The 26,485-nt window shown below is 41.0% G+C and overlaps 1 protein-coding gene across 3 annotated transcripts in view; it reads left to right on the forward strand.

Moving 5' to 3' along the window:
• The window catches only part of LOC126281508 (probable cytochrome P450 6a13), a 210,936-nt gene that overhangs the window by 162,299 nt on the left and 22,152 nt on the right, over positions 1-26,485 (forward strand). For all 3 annotated transcript variants that reach the window (XM_049980530.1, XM_049980529.1, XM_049980528.1), the window contains exon 5: positions 15,899-16,106. In XM_049980530.1, the coding sequence (XP_049836487.1) occupies positions 15,899-16,106 (208 nt within the window). The remainder of the gene's footprint in view (positions 1-15,898; positions 16,107-26,485) is intronic.

Below are 26,485 nucleotides of genomic sequence, written 5' to 3' on the forward strand. Positions count from 1 at the left end.
TAGTATTAGTAGTAAATAAAATAAGTGAAAAAACAACTAAATATCTACATCCACGAGTGTATCTATAAAGCAAGACACAGGACATTTTATGCAAAGTATATTATCATGTGCCACAACACGTAAAAGTATATCATGATAGAGACAAGAACGTTCCACAAAACATGGGCCTCTAATGAGGCTTTTCTGAGATAATTGTGAATGTGTCGTTGCAGTCCACCACTGAGTTCACTATGAAATATTGTCCTAATCACTACAAATCTATCTGCAATGTAAACTTCTTCATTAAGTTACTGTTAAATTTTGGCTCTCTAGGATGCAAAATGTAGGTGTGGCAGAGGCAGAGTGTAACTTCCAAGAACTCACAGTTCGACTCCAATAGCAAAAATGGTGCATTATTCCAAAACTCAACGGATTTTATACACGTAGAGTAAAAAGGCAATCAAAGACTTTCAAGCACAGTACATTGAAAATTAATATTTATCCTAAGTGTCGAGAATGAACTTCATTATTCGCAGTTCATTATCGTTTACTGCAGAATCTAAATTCCAAGTAATATGTGACTATTTCAAATAACATTTAATTTCCTTTGAGTTATTTTTCTCCGTAATTCTTTTACTTCTTATTGCTGAAATTTGACGTCATTGATTCCGTGCAACAGTGACCATCCGTTACTCTATGCACCACTTGCAACTTACCTCCAACTCAGTCCATCCGTTATTCGCTTTTAATTACAAACCAATGCTTAACGCAAATTTGTTTCTCAAAAATGCTGGAATCAAAACAAACGTAGTAACACAAAGAACATATTATAATATTACGATTGTAATTAAACTAGCCTCTGACTGCAAGAGTGGTTTTTAATGTCTTAAAGCACCTTGAAACACACGTCTAATCGATGTTAGCCGTCTGCTGCCGGCCACTGAGTTGTCACAGGTGTCATTTTCTGCGGTGTTCTGGGTGCGGGTCTCCCGCTGTGATCCCGAAAAGATAACTGGCATCGATTAGCTGTGTATTTAAAAGGTGCAGCTGAAGATGAGGGTAACAGTCCCGATATCACTTATGCATTAAAGAAACCCGTCGTTGCAGCCAGAGGCTAATTTATTTATACTTGCGAATCAACAGACTGCTGCCTTTCTACAATCCAGAAAGATGGAAAGTCAAGATATTACAACAATGACTTTTTTAATTTCACAAGTTTTTATAGCTTTCTGTACTCAGTTTTTCAACTACATATCATTACTTACAATTTTGTAGCATTTTATGTGCCGTTTGTGACAACTTGGTTACATATATCATTACTGTTTACCAAATATAGCTGTAAGTAATATAAAAAATAATTTTAAAATAGCATTATTTAAAATGTCTCCAAATAGAGTATGTTTCCTTCCCTTTTGTTCATCAGTCTTTCTACTGATACAGCTTGCTACCACTTCCTCACCTCTGCCAACCTTTTCGTTTTAGAGAAGCAGTTACACTAACTGCCCTGGATGCTGTGTTGAACGTATTCCAGATTATGTCTTCCTCTACAGTTTTTACCCTTTACCGCTCCCTTTAGTACTATGAATGCTATTCCCTGAAGTCTTAACACATGTCCTACCAACCTGTCACTTCTTCTTATCAACGTTTTCCTCATTTTTCCTTTCCTCCTTGACTCTGTGGAGCACTTCGTCATCCCTTATCATATCATTCCACCCAGTTTTCCACATCTTTCTCCAGCATCACTTCTTAAATTCTTAGTTTAAACACTTTTCCATTTTTTCCACAGTCCATGATTCACTTCCATAAAATGCTGTGCTTCAAACCTACATCATGAGAGATATCTTCCAAAAACTGAGGCCCCTGTTAGATACTATCACTCTTCTATTAGCAAGGAACGCCCTCTTTGCCTGTGCTGTTCAGCTTCTTAACACCTTCCTTGTTTCGCCCGTCATGCGTTATTTTGCTTTCAAGGTAGCAGAGCACTTTCGCTTGGTCTACTTCGAGGTCTGAAATGTTGATGTTTACTTTATTGCTAATCTTACTTCTGCTTCTCCGTAGTACTTTCAACTTTTTTTGGTTTGCTATCAGTTCATATGTTGTTCTCATTAAGGTGATGATTCCTTTCGACAGGTCCTGTAATTCTTCACTTTCATTGTGACAGCAATTTTATCACTGAACTCTGTCATTGATATTCTTTCAGCCAAAATTTTAGCCCTACTCCTAAAACTTTCTTTTATTTCTATCATTTCTTTTTCAATAGACAAACTGAACAGTAGAGAAGAAAAACTGCATCGCTTTTTTAATCCGAGCGCTTCTCTCGTGGTCTTTCATTCTTATTGTTCCCTCTTGGCTCTAGTACATATTGTATATTACGCGTCTTTACCCATAGCTAATATCAATCATCCAGAGAATTTCAGATATCATGTACCACCGTCTCACAGTCCACAGTCGCATCTTGCCCTCGAAAGGCCAAGGTCTCAAATTTGAGTCTCAGTTTTATCCTGCCGGAAGTTTCGTATCAGCACACACTTCGCTGCAGTGTGAACATTTCATTATGGAATCATGTACCATTTTACATTGTTGGACAATTTTTTTAGTTCGACAAATCCCAAGAAAGTGCCTTGATTTTCTTAAAACGTATTCTCTCCTTTCGCAAGTGCAACGGAGAACTGCCTCTGTGGTACGTTTGCATTTCCTAAAGCCAAGCGCGTCGTCATTGAACAAATCCCCAGCATTCTTTCCCTTTGTTAGGTATATTATTCTTTTCAGCTACTTGGATGTATGAGTTGTTAACCTGATTATACTATAGTTCTCACGTTTTCCTACCCTTGCTGTCTTCGGGATTGTTTGGATGAGATCTTTCCGAAAGTGTGATGCTGTGTCTCTAGGCTCATAGACACTGCACAGCAACTTGAATGGTCGTTTTGTTGTTGCTTGCCCCAGTGAGATTTAGAAATTCCCAAGGAATGTAAACCCTTCAGTCTAACTTATTTCATCGCAAGTCTACCAAATCTCTGTGAAACTATGACTTGAACACTGGAGCTCCTATATATTCCAAATCGACTCCTTTTTCTTCTTTTATCACATCAGTAGACAGTTCCTGCATCTCGTAGAGACCTTCATTGTACCCTTTTCACATGTCAGTCTTCTCTACATTTAACAGTGGAATTCCTGAACCACTTTTAATGTTGACTCCTTTACTTTTTATTTCACCGAAAGTTGTTTTGGTTTTTCTATATGATAATTCTGTCCTTCCAATAACTATTTCCTTTTAGATTTTTTCACATTTCTACTGCACCCACTTCGCCTAGCTTCCTTGCACTACTTATTTGTTTTCTTTCTATATGATATATATTACTTTGTGCCTGTCATTCCTGAACAAATTTGAACTTCCATCGTTGATCACTTGATGTATGTCTCCTGTACCCAAGGTAGTTAACTATATTTGTGTGCCAAACTTGTGTGATGGCTCTTTTTAGAGATGTCCATTCGGGTTTTGCAGAAATGTCTGCGGCGATACTCATTATCATAGAGTCTACGCCGTCACAGGTCTTCTAATGCACGTAGTCAAGTCTCATTTCTTCAGGGTTGTATTTCTTTAAACACTGACTTTTCCTGGCGTTTCTCTTAAACTTCACTTCACTGTAGGCATCGACACCAATTTTTTTTCTGGGTCTATATGTGCTCCCAGGTACACTTTACAAACCAGCCTTTGATTTTGCAATCTGTCTTACGAAAATGTTCAAATGGTTCAAATGGCTCTGAGCACTATGGGGCTTAACTTCTGAGATCATCAGTCCCCTAGAACTTAGAACTGCTTAAACCTAACTAACTTAAGGACATCACACACATCCATACCCGAGGCAGGATTCAAACCTGCGACCGTAGCGGTCGAGCGGTTACAGACTGTAGCGCCTAGAACTGCTCGGCCATCTCGGCTGGCTTACGAAAATGTGCTGCAGTTGGTATCTTCTGTTGTTCCAAATATATCTCTTCCTCTTGATATTCGCTACTATAAGCTGAAATTTATTGCAGAGCTCTGTGAGTCTTTCTCCTCTTTCATTCTTACTACTACGTCCATAATCTACCATAACTGTATCTTCTGTCCCTTTCCCTAATTCAGTTTTCGAATCCCACATGATTATTAGATTTTCGTCTTCTTCCACATACGGTTTACCAATTCTATGTGTTCATAAATTTTCTCCATCATTTAATCTTCCGCGTGAGACGTCGGCTTTTATATCTGAGCTATTGACGTTGGGGTTGAGATTCTGGCGATTCTAAAGATAACAGTCCTATTGCTGACATGTTCACAGTGATTGACTGTCAGCCCCAAGTTCTTGTTGATAGCAAAACTTACTCCCATTACACCATCTTCTGCTGCTTTTGACATTACCCAGTATTCATCTGACCTGCAATCTTTATCATCTTTCTGTTTCTTCATTCATCCCCACTGCATGACAGTTGAGCTCTTACATTTTTCTCTTTCAGATTTTTTAATTTCTCTATCACATTTAGCCTTTTGACAGTTCAGGCTGCGTCTCTTGAAGTGTTACTCTTTTGTTGATGATTCTTTCTTTTTCTCATTGTTACCTCCCTCTTGGTAGTTCCCCGCTGTAGATCCTAATGGGAGGCCAATCCGGAATATTTTGCCAATGGAAAGGTCCCCACGATGATTTCTTTCAACTGCAGGCCACATATCCTGTCGCTACACATCATGTGTGTATTTAATGCAGTGGTTTCTGACACCTTCCCCATCCTCATGCTGTTCATCATTGCTTGTTCTTCCGATTTTAGAATGAGTTCCCGAATCCCAAGGATAAGATGCGGGCCTGAGCGACTGTCTTATCCTCCGCTCCTTTTGACAGCGCCATAGGCAGAATGTGGGTGACTCATTACAGTGGATGTCCTCATCTGCCATTATTGCTGATTTTTTTCATTTAAAATTTAAACTGCTGCCAGAATCGAAACGGAGATCCAGGAGGTTCTGGTTGTTAGGCAAAGAAGTTATCCCATAGATCACGACAGAAACATTAAAATGTATGTAATTCGTAAAGATGCATATCTACTGCCGAAAACTATACTATGGCGAAACTGTATTATTTTGACAATGCTGAAACGTCCCCTTAGAAAAATTATACACGACTGTGCTTAAACTGACACACAATAATTTTTGGCGCAACGCAATCTGACTATCAAAAATCCCTACAAAAGAATGGCCCTGACTAACATTAACCTATACCTTTCACAAATCATTTACCTCACAAAAATCTTCGTTACTCGAGCTACTGCAATACAGTGAGCACCACTACTGCCAGCTAAATAAAATATTCAAACTACTGAAGGCACTAACTACTGACAGGCATAGTTAGCAAATGAAAGATTTTAATACAGAACAGACAATGTATTTACCTTAATAGCCATAATATATAAATCAGTTCGTGACACCAATTCTTACAAATTTTAAAACTCCGCCATCTCTCTCCCCACGTCCACCACTGCTGGCGGCTCACCTCCAACTGTGCAATGCTACGCGCTGTTAGCATCCAGCTGCCGCTGCCCAACACTACAATGGCGAGTATTACAACAATGCCAACCAGCCACAGACTGCACAAGGCACAGCCAGTGATTTTCATACAGAACGCTACGTGGCGGCGGCGTTACCAATTTTAAAAAACCTAAACATCCTACTTACATAGCCCCCATGCTCCCCACAAAAAAATTTACAAGTTGTTTTGGGCAGTGGCCAATACAGATTTGAAATTTTTTTTCATAATTACAATAACAAAGAAATGAAATGCACACACTTATCGATACAATGTTGGTCAAAAGCTAAAATTTTCTCACAGTCCATAAAGACAATCATGATCATTCATCAAAGTAAAATTGCAGTGTTTTTCTCAAAGTCTGAGTAGTAAAAGAAAATGCACACGGAAGTAGTGGATTTCCATGCAGTTTTGAAGAAGTAGTGTTGTCCTTCCAACGAAAGACAGTGCTGACTCTTGACATGCAGACAGGTAATGGGCCACAACAGAGCAAACCCACAGCAGAGTCAGTCGAAGTTTTAAAGAATACTGGTACGTAGGTCGTCACAGAGTAGACCCATTGTAGTCCTGGTACAGATTACGGTATTGGTGGGCCACCAGAGATGCAGACCCATTGCAGTCCTTGTAGAAATAATGGTATCGGTGGGTCGTCAAAGGTGTAGACCCACTGTAGTCCTTGTAGAGATGGCCAGCAGCCATCTGTTTGACTGTGCAGGTGCACAATCACCATTGAAGAGTCTTGCGGATAATATAGCAAGTCCATAACCACCACTTGTGCACTCACAAAAATTGTTTTTGAAATGTCCTCACAACCAGCAATGCTGTTATCCAGTACCTTACTGAATTATTAACACACGTGCAAACACTATCAGTCCCTACTTCTCACATATTGTCCATATACTATGACCAACAGAAATGTGTGCAGTGAAATGTAATTTACAAGTTACTTAATTTGATGAACTGATGTCAATTACAATTTTATAACATGAGAATACAATAACAAAGGTACAAAAAAATATCATTAAAGAACATAATAGTACAGATAACATTTCCAGTAATACAGGCTTTACAAAAGAATCGAAATAACATATACATCAGTGTTACAAAAATTACGACATAAGTACATACATAAAAGATCAGAATAACTTTTGAAACATCAACTTCACACATGAGCATTAGAACAAAACAGAATAAATAATGTTTAAACATCTTTACAAAGTAAATAACATGTTATTAATGCAAATTATATTTGAGGATAACAGTATTCCACATCATAGTGAATGTAGCTTAGTATTAGAAAAATTCTGCAACATAAGTCTTACCAGATAAACATATAAAGACAGGAAGAACATAAATACACAAGGGTACACAAACACATAGTGGGATAACACAAGGAAAGGACAGAGTTTGTTTTACTGCAGTATTTTGCAAACAAAACTTTCTTTACTTCTCGGAGATCTCCCTTCGTTCTTCATTATTTCCAAAAAGTCCTATCTATACCTGATTTCTGTACTTTTGTCGTATAACTTCTCAATGCATTTCTTCCAATCCATCGTAAATCATTCTCTTATATAGGCTACCCCCTCTTAAGCTAACTTAAATCTACTGAGCTCAGATGCTTAACTAAGGGATGAGGCAATGCAGCAGCACAAAACAATTTACACAAAAAGCAATGATAAAAAAATGGAAATTGGCAAAAAAGGCAGCAATATTACAACTAATATGCGCAGCAAACAAGAAAAATAAATTAGTAATAAAACTGGCTTAACCTAGTAATACAAAGTGACATTCAGTAGCACTATGCCTGGCACATAGCAGCAGCAGCAAATGCTATAAATTATACCTAAACATGACAAAGCTCAAGCAGAAAAAATATTACACTAAAGACAACAATGCAGATAAGGACAATGTCTATTCACATCTTAATGTCTATGCAATTAAAGTGGTGCACCACAAAAATTTATTGTAAAAAAATATTACCATGTACTTGAAAAGACAATTCTGTATGCAATTTCTGTGAAGGGAAATGTCTTTTAGTGCTACTTCGTTTTTTTTAAGTACATCATAAAGTTATTATTTACTGGATCTGTAGGCATAAAATATTTATATTAGTACATCCATAAAATTTATTTTAACCAATGCTTCAGTGCAGTTAGAAACTAGATATTAAACAAAATGAGTAAATAAATGCATAAAGCATGTCACATGGCATTTCTCTCAACTAGCAGGACAATAGCCATGAAATGTTTCTCGTCGTTTCATTAGGCATTTTAGTAAACATCATAAATTAAGAGCTCCACAGTGTAATCATATGTTTTCAAGTTTGAGCGTGTCGTATTTGCGACGCTTTCTACAAAGAAATGTCAACAGCGAGGATAATGACACCCTTTTTTTTTTTTTTACCTGTGCCTCTGAAAGGCACACACTAATGGCTTGTTTCCCGGTGGCTGTCGCCCAGCTGGGCGCCCACGACGCATTACGTCCAGGTGGTCACTTAACTTTCTTACCGAAATATTTACGACACCAGTTTCCGCTATAGTGGCTGTCTCATATAAAAAATTTCACAGGTCAAGCATTTGCGTTACAAATATGTAGAAACAAAATCCTGTAAATATAACAGTGTCCAAAAATTTTTGGCGGCCTTGTGATACATTCACGCGTATACACACATTTCATAACTCTTAAAGTACGATTCTTGGTTTCTAACATCCTTTTCATAAATCAGAGTCCCTAACCACTACTCCTTATTTCTTACCTTATTAAACATGTACATATTCGTCAATCTTGCGGCGACACATCAATATTTCATCATAATAAATACATAGCATAATCAAATTCCTCACATAGCCTCAGCCTGTTAATCATAAACATACCACAACAGCGTAATACACATCGTCATCATAACATCATAAAACCTCAGCCAAATCTCAAAATCGTCGTGGCTTCCTATTTCAAAACCTAAAAAAATTCTCTGCTCATGTCAAAAGTGTCATCTGCCTCAAACGTACTTTAAAAATCGTGATCCCATACCAAATATGTCATTCAAAGCTCTCATAGTATCACAATGGTTCCGAAAAAATGTGAACAGTTCACAAAGTACAGACAAAATACAATTTCGTAAGTGTGAAGTTATCCAACGGTGTAATTACGTAAACATCTGTCACTGATGTAGTAAAGTAAATGTTTGTCTCTCACAGTTAAATGATCAGATAGCTGTGTAATTTATGTGTTAGAGAAATATGGTACCGATGTGTAAAGTTGTATAAACAAATACCATATTAGCTAGGGCTCCTTGTGCTTGCCAAACACATGGTACACAAAGTAAGCGTGTACCCCCCTGAGGATTAATGTAATTATATCCTCAGGTGTTGCAGATTACAGCAATGGAATGAAATGTATCATGGAAAACCTTTGTATCATTGTACTTCAAATATCTTTAAGAATAAATGTTTAAGTACAAAATTAATCACTCAAATACGTGTAATGGTAGCGCTAAACTGTGCGTCTTGTTGTAAGATAATCTCTGTGGAAGTGTCGTAGTTATCGTCCTCCGAAAACTAAGTTCTGCAGAAGTCAATGTACTTACCTCATGATAAACAAAAGTGAAATGCTTTGCGTATAGATATCGTAGTTATTACGCTTATTGCCGTGATGAAGTAAGTACTGTACTGTACGTATTGTTGTGCTACAGAAAAGGCTGTCTCATTGTAGCTATACCACAAACGTTACTACTAAAACATGTTTTACTTTCCAGAAAAATTCAGAAAAACTGTGCAGATATAAAACAGATAAACTGCAAAAGCAACATTGTAAATTGTCACTCATTAGTAGCGTCGTGATAAAATCGTGTAGCTGTCACATAAACTAACCAGAGTCATCTGGTATCTCACAGAAAGTACTTTAAATCCAGAATTTATTTTCAAGTAAACCAAAATCTTGCATTAAAATCTCATTAGCAGTACTGGTAACTGTTCTAAATATGTCAGCCTTATAGTCGTTACGTAATCATGCAACTAACAAGCAAGAATGTACACACGCAATAACACTGTGATGTCTGTTCACTATAACAATGCATTCGTAATTTCTGTTTAAAATAAGTTCTCTTGGTTCTTGACTGGATATTTAACTTCAAACATGGTTGCATGTTAAGAGATTATAAGTCTGACAAAGCATACTAGAAATGTGAAGTGAAATGTTTTATGGCAAAGACAACCTTAAAAAGCACATTATCTCTTAATAAACGGTTTTGCATGTAAAATGTGGTGTAAACCTTTACTCTTCCTAGTACGCAGACTGTCAACTGAAAAGCAATTATCACATGGTTACGTCGGTAAGGAACACTGGAATTTTGCTCAAGGTTAGCTTATGTTATTTTTCTCTGAGCCCGCCGGCGCACGCGGCTGCCTGCGGTGCGAGTCATTGTCTGTTTCTTCGTTGGCGCGCGTCGTTATTGGGATTAGGAGACCTAACTTCTACAAATTCACCTTGTCGAGAGGGCCCTGCTCTGTTTGAATCCCGCCAGTTCTGATGCAATTCAGGTCTGTCGTTACGATCATATCGTCTGTCGTCATGTCGGTAATTTCTGTAATTTCTTGTCGGTCACGTGGTGGAGAATTTCTCCCAGAATAGTAACTGCGCGCTGCACCGTTGCGTCTGAAGTTATTCTCTCTCCCTTGATAATAATGATTTTGGTTTCCATATTGTCTGTTTCTCTGATTGTCTCTGTGATAGTCATTACCGCGGAGAGGTGATCTTTCCCTGTAATAATTGCTACTCTGACAACGGTTGTCATACGGATGGTGTCCGTTTTGGTCACGATTTACGTTGTACGAATAGCCTTGTCGTGTATTATTTCTGTCATCGCGGAATTGTGACAGGTGTGACCTGTAATTGTTGTGTTCCTGTTTTCGCGTTCGATTGTCAGTGTCAATTTCCAGTTCTTGTAACAGTCCCTGAAAAGCTTCAATGTCGTCTTTGCATCGTCCTGCTAAAATAATCTGTCGTAAATGTTCAGGTACTTTGATTAAGCAAATGCGGATGAGTTCTGAGGGGCTGTATGGGTTTGAAAGATACTGATTCTTATGTAACATGTCTTCAAAATATTTGACAAGACTGGAAAATTCAGATTGTTCGAAATGTTTCATCATTATGATGCTATGTTTTACTCGGTCTTGTGTGGCTTGGGACCAATATGCTGAGAGGAAGGCATGGTAAAATTCTCCTTCACTGTGGCAATCGTGAATGACCGATCGCATTCTTACAGCTGGTTCATTCTCTAAATAGCCACACATAAATTCTAATCTGTGCTCTAGTGACCAGTTGGGAGGAAAACAATGAGAGAATTGATGGAGCCACGCTTGTGGATGAATGTCGTTGCCAGAATTCTTAAATGTTTTGAATTTACGTGTAGTAATGAACAGCTTATAGTCAAAATCATCGTGTCGGCGGGTCGCATATCGGTCATTGTTACGTCGTTTCGGCGGTTCCATCTCAAAATTCGGTGTATTTTGCCAATTACTTTCATGATTTCCGAAATGCCCTGTGTTATTATTTTGTGGTTGTTCTGTATTGCTATGTCCCTCTTCCCATACTGGGGCGCGAGTGTCCTCTGAAATATGTAATTCTTGTATTACTTGAGCCAACTGATCTTGTACTTCCCGCATTTCTCTTTTGTACTGTGTGTTGATTTGATTTTGATTCTATTTGAATTTCCTAATTTGTTCATACTCTTCAGTGTCAGTGAAGGCTACAGGTTTTGTGTCATTCAGATCATCATCTACCTTCGTAGATAAGTTAGTGAACTGATCTGAAAGTTCGGCTACTTTCTCCGATAGTGAACACATTTCCTCAGTGTTTTTTTCTGAACCAAGTTTCAGAGTGTCCATTTGTGTTGAAATCGAATCTACTGTGACCTTTAAGTTTTCCTGAGTTCTTGCAAGTTGCGTAACCGAATCGGTGGATGCAACTGAGTCAATTTTAGCTTGCAAGGTCTCATGATTTTCATGAACAATTGTTTGCAGTTCTTTTATGGCTGCTTCGTGATTCTGTAATGCATTTTCATGCCGCGAAAAAATAGGTTGGAAATGCTCACAAATTTGTGTTTTTACGTCATTACAGACTTTTTGACATTTCGATTCGATTTTATGTAATTCAGTAGTTAAATCTTCACGTGTTTGTTCAAGCATATGTTAAGAATCATGAAAGAAGGTTGTATACGTGGAAGAACCCTGGAGATACTAAAAGGTATCAGATAGATTATATAATGGTAAGACAGAGATTTAGGAACCAGGTTTTAAGCTGTAAGACATTTCCAGGGGCAGATGTGGACTCTGACCACAATCTATTGGTTATGACCTGTAGATTAAAACTGAAGAAACTGCAAAAATGTGGGAAATTAAGGAGATGGGACCTGGATAAACTGAAAGAACCAGAGGTTGTACAGAGTTTCAGAGAGAGCATAAGGGAACAATTGACAGGAATAGGGGAAAGAAATACAGTAGAAGAAGAATGGGTAGCTCTGAGGGATGTAGTAGTGAAGGCAGCAGAGGATAAAGTAGGTACAAAGACGAGGGCTGCTAGAAATCCTTGGGTAACAGAAGAAATATTGAATTTAATTGATGAAAGGAGAAAATATAAAAATGCAGTAAATGAAGCAGGCAAAAAGGAATACAAACGTCTCAAAAATGAGATCGACAGGAAGTGCAAAATGGCTAAACAGGGATGGCTAGAGGACAAATGTAAGGATGTAGAAGCTTATCTCACTAGGGGTAAGATAGATACTGCCTACAGGAAAATTAAAGAGACCTTTGGAGAGAAGAGAACCACTTATATGAATATCAAGAGCTCAGATGGCAGCCCAGTACTAAGCAAAGAAGGGAAGGTAGAAAGGTGGAAGGAGTATATGGAAGGTTTATACAAGGGCGATGTACTTGAGGACAATATTATGGAAATAGAAGAGGATGTAGATGAAGACGAAATGGGAGATACGATACTGCGTGAAGAGTTTGACAGAGCACTGAAAGACCTGAGTCGAAACAAGGCCCCCGGAGTAGACAACATTCCATTAGAACTACTGACGGCCTTGGGAGAGCCAGTCATGACAAAACTCTACCAGCTGGTGAGCAAGATGTATGAGACAGGCGAAATACCCTCAGACTTCAAGAAGAATATAATAATTCCAATCCCAAAGAAAGCAGGTGCTGACAGATGTGGAAATTACCGAACTATCAGTTTAATAAGCCACAGCTGCAAAATACTAACGCGAATTCTTTACAGACGAATGGAAAAACTGGTAGATGCAGACCTCGGGGAGGATCAGTTTGGATTCCGTCGAAATGTTGGAACACGTGAGGCAATACTGACCTTACGACTTATTTTAGAAGAAAGATTAAGAAAAGGCAAACCTACGTTTCTAGCATTTGTAGACTTAGAGAAAGCTTTTGACAATGTTGACTGGAATACTCTTTTTCAAATTCTAAAGGTGGCAGGGGTAAAATACAGGGAGCGAAAGGCTATTTATAATTTGTACAGAAACCAGATGGCAGTAATAAGAGTCGAGGGGCATGAAAGGGAAGCAGTGGTTGGGAAAGGAGTGAGACAGGTTTGTAGCCTCTCCCCGATGTTATTCAATCTGTATATTGAGCAAGCAGTAAAGGAAACAAAAGAAAAATTTGGAGTAGGTATTAAAATTCACGGAGACAAAGTAAAAACTTTGAGGTTCGCCGATGACATTGTAATTCTGTCAGAGACGGCAAAGCACTTGGAAGAGCAGTTGAACGGAATGGACAGTGTCTTGAAAGGAAGATATAAGATGAACATTAACAAAAGCAAAACGAGGATAATGGAATGTAGTCAAATTAAATCGGGTGATGCTGAGGGAATTAGATTAGGAAATGAGGCACTTAAAGTAGTAAAGGAGTTTTGCTATTTAGGAAGTAAAATAACTGATGATGGCCGAAGTAGAGAGGATATAAAATGTAGACTGGCAATGGCAAGGAAAGCGTTTCTGAAGAAGAGAAATTTGTTAACATCGAATATAGATCTATGTATCAGGAAGTCGTTTCTGAAAGTATTTGTTTGGAGTGTAGCCATGTATGGAAGTGAAACATGGACGATAACTAGTTTGGACAAGAAGAGAATAGAAGCTTTCGAAATGTGGTGCTACAGAAGAATACTGAAGATAAGGTGGTTAGATCACGTAACTAATGAGGAGGTATTGAATAGGATTGGGGAGAAGAGAAGTTTGTGGCACAACTTGACAAAAAGAAGGGCCCAGTTCGTAGGACATGTTTTGAGGCATCAAGGGATCACAAATTTAGCATTGGAGGGCAGCGTGGAGGGTAAAAATCGTAGAGGGAGACCGAGAGATGAGTACACTAAGCAGATTCAGAAGGATGTAGGTTGCAGTAGGTACTGGGAGGTGAAGCAGCTTGCACAGGATAGAGTAGCATGGAGAGCTGCATCAAACCAGTCTCAGGACTGAAGACAACAACAACAACATGTTCCACTGTGTCTAACTTTTGAAGCTTTTGCTGTGTTTGTCTCTGATTTTGTTCCATTGTGTCCAACTTTTGCTGTGTTTGTCTCTGATTTTGTTCCATTGTGTCTAACTTTTGAAGATTTTGTTCCATTGTGTCTAACTGTTGCTGTGTTTGTCTCTGGTTTTGTTTCATTTGTTGCATTAATTGCAATAATAATGTATTAGTGTCTGGAATCTGATCATCTATGCTTTTCGGCAGTGCATTTGCACCGGCAACATTCACAGTTTGACAAGCAGAAAATGTGTCTCGGCTTATTTGAGAAAACAGTGAGGACGCAAAACCTGAATCTACAGTATTTGCAAGATTGTGTCCTGTCATATCGGATTCCTGACGCGAGCTGTTGCCGACCAATCGATCGATAATGCTTCCCTGTTCACTAATTGTTTCACTGCCTACACCATTATTTGCAACCCGCTCCATTTCCCTATGCACAATTACCAAATTACTACTTTGAACATTAGTTAATTCATTACATGGTGGCGCTAACACACTGCTTTCGTCTTCACTGTCATTTCTCAGTTTACTTTGGAGCCTAGTATTACGTTTTTCACACGCCATTATTGTCACAATATTTCACACGACAACACAAAAAAGCACAATTTGAAGAGCAAAAATAAGAGAACACATTAACATAGCACTGAAAATAATATCTAGTAATTGCAAGCGCCCGTGCGACTGCTACGGTCGCAGGTTCGAATCCTGCCTCGGGCATGGATGTGTGTGATGTCCTTAGGTTAGTTAGGTTTAAGTAGTTCTAAGTTCTAGGGGACTAATGACCACAGCAGTTGAGTCCCATAGTGCTCAGAGCCATTTGAACCATTTTTGAATTGCAAGCGCAGCTGCGAAATACTTGGTGCAACTCTACATGCATGCCACAACTGTTGTACTGCACAACAATGAAAGACTACAACTACAAAGGAAATTCCCTCTATGATTACGCGCTAGCAATAAAAAAAATCTACATTAATTACACAAACTACAAGAAAAAATCAGAAGATTCCAGTGAGGTATCCTCGGCTAAGGGTCGACATATGAAACGTCCCCTTTGAACAATTTATACACGACTGTGCTTAAACTGACACACAATAATTTTTGGCGCAATGCAATCTGACTATCAAAAATCCCTACAAAAGAATGGCCCTGACTAACATTAACCTATACCTTTCACAAATCACTTACCTCACAAAAATCTTCGTTACTCGAGCTACTGCAATACAGCGAGCGCCACTACTGCCAGCTAAATAAAAGATTCAAACTACTGAAGGCACTAACTACTGATAGGCATAGTTAGCAAATGAAAGATTTTAATACAGAACAGACAATGTATTTACCTTAATAGTCATAATATATAAATCAGTTCGTGACACCAATTCTTACAAATTTTAAAACTCCGCCATCTCTCTCCCCACGTCCACCACTGCTGGCGGCTCACCTCCAACTGCGCAACGCTACGCGCTGTTAGCATCCAGCTGCCGCTGCCCAACACTACAATGGCAGACAACAATGCAAACTAGCCACAGACTGCGCACAGCACAGCCAGTGATTTTTTTATACAGAGCGCTATGTGGCGTTACCAATAAGAAAACCTAAAGAGACTACTGACAACTGTTCAAATGCAAGCTATTGATACTCTACTGTTGTGATACATAAGTACGAGCAGAAAAGGCAAACAGCTACAGAGAAGAAAACTTCAAAGTCTTTCGAGGACAATAATGCTGGAGTTATATGCCAGTATTCCTTTATTAATGGCAAAGCAACTGTTTCTCCTGTCCAGAGGAGGTGTCCCGTAACAGGTTATTCACGTTCCGTGAAACCTGCCCGCTCTGCTTCCAGGAGAGCTCGAGGCACGGGAGCTGTGCATGCGCTACACGACCGACGTGGTGTCGTCGTGCGCCATGGGCATCAGGGGGGGCGCCCTCGACGACTCCAGGTCCGACATGCTGGCCGAGCTCCGCAAGATACTCGCCCCGGAGACGCTGAGTGCCGTCTCCTTCAGCCTGGCCACCATGTTCCCTTTCCTGGGAGGCCTGTTCCACCTCAGGTAAGTCATCTGCAGTCTTTTTCCGCCAATTCGGTCCTCTGCCATTCCTACTGACATGAAGTCGTCATCCGTTCGTCAGTGGAACTTTCTTATCTCACAAAATACTGCAAAATTTCAGTTGCTAATGGATATGAGATTAATATAGCGGATACAATACAGCAAATGCGGTAACGTTTCGGGAACTAATCAACCTCTGCAACCTGACTCAAACAAGTGGCAATGTCCTTCGCAATCAGTGTCTGAGTGTCCTTCCTGCGTATTCCCTCCTCGATATTGCTATCGCTTATACTTGCCTGTTACTGAGTGAGGTGACGCAGTGGTTAGCACACTGGACGCAATCCCGCGTCCGGCCATCCTGATTTAGGTTTTGGGTGATTTCCCTAAATCGCTTCAGGCAAATGCCGGGATGGTTCCCTTGAAAGGACACGGCCGACTTCCTTCCCCATCCTTTCCTAATCCAATGAGACCGATGACCTCGCTGTTTTGTCTCTTCCCCCAAACAACTCAACCCAACACTCGCCTGTTCAAATTTGTACTTTGATTCTATAGCATGTGACGTGCCATAGCTGTGTTCTAGCAGGTCAAGACAGCGCATGCGAGGGCCCATAGCTGTATTCTACTGCGTCTCGGCAGAAAACACAAAAGTTCTAATTGTCCACCACCGAGGTGTCTCGAATGATGTCCCAGTGCAGTGACAGCACTTAGTCCACGATGGCTGTTCTATTGGCGTGAGGCTGTAATTAAAGTTACTAGTGAGTGAGCTAAGGCTCTCTATCTACCGACTGAGAAGTCCAATTTAAAGTTCAGGTCTGCCAGCATCTGTACTTAAGGGAAATAAATTAGTAGTTAAAGCTGTAAACCCCTTAAAACTGGTATACGAGGGCTGTTCGGAAAGTAAGGCCTGATTGGGCGCGAAATGGAAACCACAGTGAAAATCCGAAGAAGCTTGCACACATGTCTTGGACAGTGTCTCTAGTATGCCCGTCAATTGGGTCACATCCCTCTTTTCAACTCCGAGCGCACAGTGAGCAGTGCCTACAAAATAGTGTCTCCGACAGGTATGAGGCCCTGGAAAGAGATTTCACTGATGCCATGCAGCCAGCATAACTGTCGTGCGTTTTCTTCTTCACGACAATTCTCGGCCGCATTCTGCTGGGGCAATGAAGATGCCCCTGCAGCGTTTCCGATCGGAAGTGCTTCATCACCCACAATACAGCCCGTAACTGACTCCCCCTGAGTTTCACCTCTGTTCACTTGATCCGTTGGCTGTGAAGACATTTTGGCTCAGACAACGAGTCGTAGACCAGCGTAGACAACGGGCGGAAAATAGATGCGGCTGTCTTCCATTTCAAGTGTACTGGAAAGTTGCTGCAATGCTACACAAAATGTCTGTGTCGGAGCGGCGACTATGTAGAGAAGCAGCCGGAAGGTGCAGATAAAACACATTTGATTTTCTCATTGGTCTCCATTTCGCGGTCGATCGGGCCCTACTTTCTGAATAGCCCTCTAAATAAATGTTCGTCCATAGAATCACACGCCATTCAAGCTGTTAACAATGTTGAAAAAGACAACAAAAGTTAGTATTCAATACATATTAAAACAATTCCACTTTTACGCAATCTGCTCTGCATTGTGCGCAGAGTCACGGTAAGTTAGTATTTACATGCTTGGCGACCAAATAAGATCTTATTCATTCAGCATTGTCTACACCGAAACGTGTAGTGCTACTAACGAGCTAACCCGTTCACTTTCCACACATGACTCCAGCTAACACAGTCTGGAACACTCCGTTTCTCTATCCTCGTTGCCGCACCGAAGGTAGAGTCTGCGCAGTGACCAGATTTCGTCCAAAGTGCTGGGCGAGTTCCTTCGTTTGTTCAGAATGGGAGGGAGTGAGTGTTTGCTACCTTCCGGCTGGTCGGCAGTGACAGAACCGGGGGCACGCACTGCAATCTTACTCAAACGATTTTACAGAAACTATTCGGTAAAAAATTTCATTTTTTCGTTACTTATTGCTTTATATGTCAGGTTGATGATGATGTGGCCATAATTTCGTTAATGGCCATAGTTGTGATATATCTGTGGAAGTAAGACACTGATCGAAATTCGAAAAAAGTTTACAATGAAAAATTGAGGTCGCCATGATTTTGTCTTTGGTGCACGTTACATAATATGTTGCTGCGTATGAAATTTAGCTAACATACTTACTTTTTCTTTAGAATTTGATGGAGATCTCTGTCTGTCGCCAATCTTGAGATGACTGATTTGATGTAGCGCAATCATTTGCGATCTCGCCACGCCAGTGATAAGGACAGAGTGAAATATTGACAAGATTTCTAATATTTCAAGAACGGTTTGAGATACCGAAATGAGATTTTAGCAAATGATGGCATGCAAAAAGGATAGTATTTTGCCACATGGTTTTTATGGAAAACTTAATTATCTAACTTGTTACTCGACCAACCACTGAGTGATTTCTGTTGAAATAATATATGCTATGGGTTTTGGAAAAACACAGGTGACGACTTACACGTTTAATTTGTACCGACGGTGTGCTTTTTCATCAGATGCTGACCTTATATTTCCACAGTTCCTCACTCGATAAACTTAATAAACCACTGTTCCAGAATTCCCTCAGTTGCGTCTGCACAACATGTTAGTGAGGTGAGACTATGTAAACTCAGATGTGTTTTGGTTTAAGAAGCATATTCTAACATGGCGACAAGAGAAACTTGTAGATTTTATTCAAAATTCGCCACTCATGACGCTTCTCTGAAAGTTACAAATGGTTAACAAACCAGGCGAGAATAAATCGCTACATTTTCAACGAAATTCGTTTTAGATACTAACCAAATCAGAGGTTGCAATAGATCCTTTTGAATGGTCATCATGCATGTGTGGGTTCGGCTTTCTCTACTTAATATTAAGAAAACATGTGAGCGAAGGTTTCAGTTTAAAAAGTGCAAGCTTCTTCATTTCCCTGTACCTACTGCATACTACGTCCTACTGAATCTGGTTAGTGTATTCATCCCTTGGTCTCCCTCTACGATTTTTACCCTCCGCATTGCCCTCCAACAGTAAACTTGTGATCCCTTGATGCCTTAGAACATGTCCTATCAACCGATCCCTTCTTCTAGTCAAGTTGTGCCACACATTTTTCTCCCCATTCCTATTCAGTAGTTATGTGATCTACCGATCTTATCGTCAGCATTCTTCTGTAGCACCACATTTCGAAAGCTTCTATTCTCTTCTTGTCTAAACTATTTGTCGTCCATGTTTCACTTCATTACATCGCTACACTCGATTCAAATTCTTTCAGAAACTACTTCCTGACAATTAAATCTATACTCGATGTTAGAAAATTTCCCTTCTTCAGAAACGCTTTCCTTGCCATTGCTAGTCTACATTTTTTATCCTCTCTACTTCGACCATCATCAGTCATTTTGCTTCCCAAAAAGCAAAACTCATCTGCTACTTTAAGAGTCTCATTTCCTAAGCTAATTCCCGCAGCATCGCCCGATTTAATTCGACTACATTCCAATACCCTCGTTTTGCTTTTGTTGATGTTCATCTTATATCCTCCTTTCAAGACACTGTCCATTCCGTTCAGCTGCTCTTCCAGGTCCTTTGCTGTCTCTGACAGTATTACAGTGTCATCGGCGAACCTCAAAGTGTTTATTTCTTCTCCATAGATTTTAATTCCTACTCCGAATTTTTGTTTGTTTCCTTTACTGCTTGCTCATTATACAGATTGAATAACATTGGGGATAGGCTAAAACCCTGTCTCACTCCCTTCCCAACCACTACTTCCCTTTAGTGCCCCTCGACTCCTATAACTGCCATCTGGTTTCTGTACAAATTGTAAATAGCCTTTTGCTCCCAGTATTTTATCCCTGCCACGTTCAGAATTTGTAGGAGAGTATTCCAGTTAACACTGTCAAAAGCTTTCTCTAAGTCAACAAATGCTAGAAACGTAGGTTTGCCTTTTCTGAATCTATTTTCTAAGATAAGTCGTAGGGTCAGTATGTCTCATATATCTTGCTCACCAGATGGTAGAGTTTTGTCAGGGGTGGCTCTCCCAAGGCTGTCAGTAGTTCTAATGGAATTTTGTCTACTCCCGGGGCCTTGTTTCGACTTAGGTCTTTCAGTGCTCTGTCAAACTCTTCACTCTACCGATCTTATCCTCAGCATTCTTCTGTAGCACCATATTTCGAAAGCTTCTATTCTCTTCTTGTCTAAACTATTTACTGTCTATGTTTCACTTCCATACATGGCTACACTCGATACAAATTCTTTCAGAAACTACTTCATATCTCCCATTTCGTCTACATCCTCTTGCATCTCTACACTCCTGGAAATTGAAATAAGAACACCGTGAATTCATTGTCCCAGGAAGGGGAAACTTTATTGACACATTCCTGGGGTCAGATACATCACATGATCACACTGACAGAACCACAGGCACATAGACACAGGCCACAGAGCATGCACTATGTCGGCACTAGTACAGTGTATATCCACCTTTCGCAGCAATGCAGCTGCTATTCTCCCACGGAGACGATCGTAGAGATGCTGGATGTAGTCCTGTGGAACGGCTTGCCATGCCATTTCCACCTGGCGCCTCAGTTGGACCAGCGTTCGTACTGGACGTGCAGACCGCGTGAGACGACCCTTCATCCAGTCCCAAACATGCTCAATGGGGGACAGATCCGGAGATCTTGCTGGCCAGGGTAGTTGACTTTCACCTTCTAGAGCAAGTTGGGTGGCACGGGATACATGCGGACGTGCATTGTCCTGTTGGAACAGCAAGTTCCCTTGCCGATCTACGAATGGTAGAATGATGGGTTCGATGACGGTTTGGATGTACCGTGCACTATTCAGTGTCCCCTCGACGAACACCAGAGGTGTACGGCCAGTGTAGGAGATCGCTCCCCACACCATGATGCCGGGTGTTGGCCCTGTGTGCCTCGGTCGTATGCAGTCCTGATTGTGGCGCTCACCTGCACGGCGCCAAACACGCATACGACCGTCATTGGCACGAAGGCAGAAGCGACTCTCATCGCTGAAGACGACACGTCTCCATTCGTCCTTCCATTTACGCCTGTCGCGACACCACTGGAGGAGGGCTGCACGATGTTGGGGCGTGAGCGAAAGACGGCCTAACGGTGTGCGGGACCGTAGCCCAGCTTCATGGAGACGGTTACGAATGGTCCTCGCCGATACCCCAGGAGCAACAGTGTCCCTAATTTGCTGGGAAGTGGCGGTGCGGTCCCCTACGGCACTGCGTAGGATCCTACGGTCTTGGCGTGCATCCGTGCGTCGCTGCGGTCCGGTCCCAGGTCGACGAGACCTCACGCCCCACGTGTTGAGCAATTCGGCGGTACGTCCACCCGGCCTCCCGCATGCCCACTATACGCCCTCGCTCAAAGTCCGTCAACTGCACATACGGTTCACGTCCACGCTGTCGCGGCATGCTACCAGTGTTAAAGACTGCGATGGAGCTCCGTATGCCACGGCAAACTGGCTGACACTGACGGCGGCGGTGCACAAATGCTGCGCAGCTAGCGCCATTCGACGGCCAACACCGCGGTTCCTGGTGTGTCCGCTGTGCCGTGCGTGTGATCATTGCTTGTACAGCCCTCTCGCAGTGTCCGGAGCAAGTATGGTGAGTCTGACAGACCGGTGTCAATGTGTTCTTTTTTCCATTTCCAGGAGTGTATTTTGCCACATGGTTTTTATGGAAAACTTAATTATCTAACTTGTTACTCGACCAACCACTGAGTTTTTCGATGAAAGGCGATGGATGACCATCGATTTCTGTTGAAATAATAAATGCTATGGGTTTTGGAACAACACAGGTGACGACTTACACGTTTAATTTGTACCGACAGTGTGCTTTTTCATCAGATGCTAACCTTATATTTCCACAGTTTCTCACTCAATAAACTTAATAAACCACTGTTCCAGAATTCCCTCAGTTGCGTCTGCACAACATGTTAGTGAGGTGAGACTATGTAAACTCAGATGTGTTTTGGTATAAGAAGCATATTCTAACATGGCGACAAGAGAAACTTGTAGATTTTATTCAAAATTCGCCACTCATGACGCTTCTCTGAAAGTTACAAATGGTTAACAAACCAGGCGAGAATAAATCGCTACATTTTCAACGAAATTCGTTTTAGATACTAACCAAATCAGAGGTTGCAATAGATCCTTTTGAATGGTCATCATGCATGTGTTCGGGGTTCTCTACTTAATATTAAGAAAACATGTAAGCGAAGGTTTCAGTTTAAAAAGTGCAAGCTTCTTCATTTCCAAGTACCTACTGCATACTACATCCTTCTGAATCTGCTTAGTGTATTCATCCCTTGGTCTCCCTCTACGATTTTTACCCTCCGCGTTGCCCTCCAAAAGTAAATTGGTGATCCCTTGATGCCTCAGAACACGTCCTACCAACCGATCCCTTCTTCTAATCAAGTTGTGCCACACATTTTTCTCCCCATTTCTATTCAGTAGTTATCTGATCTACCGATCTTATCTTCAGCATTCTTCTGTAGCACCACATTTCGAAAGCTTCTATTCTCTTCTTGTCTAAACTATTTATTGTCCATGTTTCACTTCCATACATGGCTACACTCGATACAAATTCTTTCAGAAACTACTTCATATCTCCCATTTCGTCTACATTCTCTTCCATTTCTATAATACTGTCCTCAAGTACATCGTCCTTGTATAGACCCTCTAATGCTCCTTCCACCTTTCTGCTTTGCTTGGAACTGGGTTTCCATCTGAGCTCTTCATACTCATACAGGTGGTTCTCTTTTCTCTTTAATTTTCCTGAAGGCAGTATCTATCTAACCCTTAGTTAGATATGCCTCTACATCCTTACATTTGTCCTCTAGCTATCCCTGCTTAGCAATTTTGCACTTCCTGTCGATCTTATTTTTGAGACATCTGTATTCCTTTTTGCCTGCTTCATTTGCTGCATTTTTATATTCTGTCCTTTCATCAATTAAATTCAATATATCTTCTGTTACACAAGGATTTCTACTAACCCTTGTATTTTTATCTACTTGATCCTCTGCTGCCTGCACTATTTCATCCCTCAAAGCTACCCATTCTCCTTTTACTGTATTTCTTTCCCCGATTCCTGTCAATCGTTCCCTATTGCTCTCCCTGAAACTCTCTACAACCTGTGGTTCTGTCAGTTTATTCAGATTCATCTCCTTAAATTCCCACCTTTTTGCAATTTCTTCAGTTTTAGTCTTATAATTTAAAACGTTATTTCTAAATCTCTGTCTTACCATTATACAATCTATCTGAAACCTTCCAGTATCTCCAGGCCTCTTCCATGTATACAACCTTCTTTCACAATTCTGATTAAGTTATGCTCTGTGCAAAATTCTACGAAGCTGCTACCTCTTTCATTTCTTACTCTCATTCGATATTCACCTTCTACGTTTCCTACTATCGAATTCCAGTCACTTGGCATACAAACTCTTACTATTGTAATAGGGGTGTGCTTCGTGTCTATCTTGACCACAATAATGAGTTCACTATGCTGTTTGTAGTAGCTTACCCTCACTCCTATTTTTTTATTCATTACTAAACCTACTCCTTCATTACCCCTATTTGATTTTGTACTCGTATTTATAACCCTGTACTCACCTGACCAGAAGTCTTGTTCCTCTTTCCACCTAATTTCACTAATTCCCACTATTTCTAACTTTAACCACTCCATTTCCCTTTTTAAATCTTCTAACCTACCTGCCCAATTAAGGGGTCTGACATTCCACGCTCCGATCTGTAGAACGTCAGTTTTATTTCTCCTGATAACGACGTCCTCCTGATTAGTCTCCGCCCGGAGATCCGAATGGAGCACTATTTCGTCTCCGAAATATTTTACCCAAGAGGACGCCATCATCATTTAAGCATACAGTGCCGGCCGTTGTTGGCGAGCGGTTCTAGGCGCTTCAGTCCGGAACCGCGCTGCTGCGTGTGTGATGTCCTTAGGTTAGTTAGGCTTTAGTAGTTCTAAGTCTAGGGGACTTACGAACTCAGATGTTAAGTCCCATTGTGCTTAAAGCCGTCTGAACCATTTTGAACCATACAGTAAAGCTGCGTGCCCTCGGGAAAAATTAAGAGTGTAGTTTCCCCTTGCTTTCAGCTGTTCGCAGTACCAGCACAGCAAGGCTGTTTTGGTTAGTGTTACAAGGTGGAATCAGTGAACCATTCAGACTGTTGCCCCTGCAACTACTGAAAAGGCTGCTGTCCCTCTCCGGGAGCCACACGTTTATCTGGCCTCTCAACAGATAGCCCTCCCTTGTGCTTACACCTAGGGTACGGCTATCTGTATCGCTGAGGCAAGCAAGCCTCCCCACCAACGGCAAGGTCCATGGTTCATGGGCGGGATAAACACTGTATGGCACACAAAACTTTAGCAGACGCAGCGATAGTGAGGAGTGATTTTGATACTATTGATTGGCGACGTTTTCACAACAGGAATCGCGAGTAATCGTGTGCTTTGCCCACTTGTGTGGTATGATGCCCAGTGAAACTTGTCGTAAGTTGGGTGAGACATGTGGAGACGATCTCATGAATGTGAAGAAGTTTGCGGCTGTGACACTTCAGAGGAAGCCGAACATGGTGTGACAACGAACCAAAACAATATCCACCTCGCACCACTTGGGCAGACAACATCACTAGAGTGGGGAGTGTTGTTTTGGAGGATTGCCGGTTGACAGTAAAGGATATCGTCTTTGTAATCGACATTTACTTAGGATCTGTACACAGAATCCTGTATGATGAGAAGGAAGTGTGAAAAGTGTCCTCCAAGTGGGTATCACGAGTGCTGACGGACAACCTCTAGGCTCCAGGTGTGGTGGTTTGCCACGCGATGTTGACACTTGATGACTAGGTCCGTCATAACAGTGGAAGCATACAAACTCAGCGCCACCAAAGGCTTTCTACTAAGGGTCAGTGCTGAAAAACTGGTTGCCTCGTTTTGGAACAACGATGGCGTGACCTTAACTCGTTGTGTACCAAAGGGCATTACAGTGACAGGTGTGAGCTATCAAAATGTTTTGAACAAGTTCTTTCCATCATGTCTAGAAAAAAGACTGGAAAATTCTGCAAGTGTATTCTTTCACCAAGATCATACATCACCAGCGCACAGGTCGAACACGAGACAAGAATATTTTTTTTTTACGTGGAAACAACTTTGAATTCGTATCTTATGTTCCTATCTCGTCTGAGCTGGCTCCTAGCGATTTCTGACTTTTTCCGATGAAATACTCGCTCCGCGGTCACACATTCTCCAGTCTCACCACTCCTGCATCAGCAATTTTCCACTTTACAGAAACGTATTATTCCTAAAACACCATTCGCAGGTGTCATGGAATGATGACATTGATGTTTGTGAAAGTGTATATGTCTTTAGAGAGATTACGTCGAGAAATAATAGTAGTGTCAAATTCTGTTGTGAATAAAATATATGAAACGTAGAACGTTAACACACTTCGTAAAAATCCACAAAATGTAGCATTTTTCGAAAGACCTACTAGGTGTACCAGGAGATATGATCGATATTCAGGGATATGATAGGAACGATCATTCAAAGCAAAGAAGTCAAGTAAGCTCAAAATGGCTCTGAGCACTATGGGGCTTGACATCGGAAGTCATCAGTCCCCTAGAGTTAGAACTACTTAAACCTAACTAACCTAAGGACATTACACACATCCATGCCCGAGGCTGGATTGAAACATGCGACCGCAGGAGCAGGGCAGTTCCGGAATGAAGCGCCCAGAACCGCTCGGTCACAGCGGCCGGCTCAAGTAAGCATCGACTACAAAGTGCATAGCTTCATAACTGTGAGCACATCATCTTCGATACTGTAAAACAAATGTATTCCGCTGCAAGCTTTTTGCTTCCTATATTGTGGGAGGAAGGGAGGTAGTATAGTAAAAAAAAAAGACCTGATCAGTAAAACATGTTTTTTAAGGAGCATACCTTAAGAGCTATGAGCACTTATTCATCTTTGCTACTATTGTGAAACACATCTCTTTTACGGAACCAGTGCTCATAGCTCTTAAGACATGCATTTTAGAGCCCATGTTTACCAGACTTCCTTGCTTCGAATGGCTGTGGCTGTTCATTCCGTCTCTCTCAATATTGACGATTTGTCGTGGGACACCCTGTATTTTAGTAGACGCCTAAAAAAGTGACTCTATCACCCCGAATCCAGTTGCAGATTGCCTATCTAACGGGTTTCAGGGGCGACAAAAATTTGATTTTGATTCATCATTTTTTCTAGTGGAAAAATGCTTCTATCAGAGCACAACAAATGCGACTACACCCCTGTCTGAAAGACTCTGACTGAG

Source organism: Schistocerca gregaria, chromosome 7, assembly GCF_023897955.1.
Source record: "Schistocerca gregaria isolate iqSchGreg1 chromosome 7, iqSchGreg1.2, whole genome shotgun sequence".
NCBI classification, from domain to species: domain Eukaryota; kingdom Metazoa; phylum Arthropoda; class Insecta; order Orthoptera; family Acrididae; genus Schistocerca; species Schistocerca gregaria.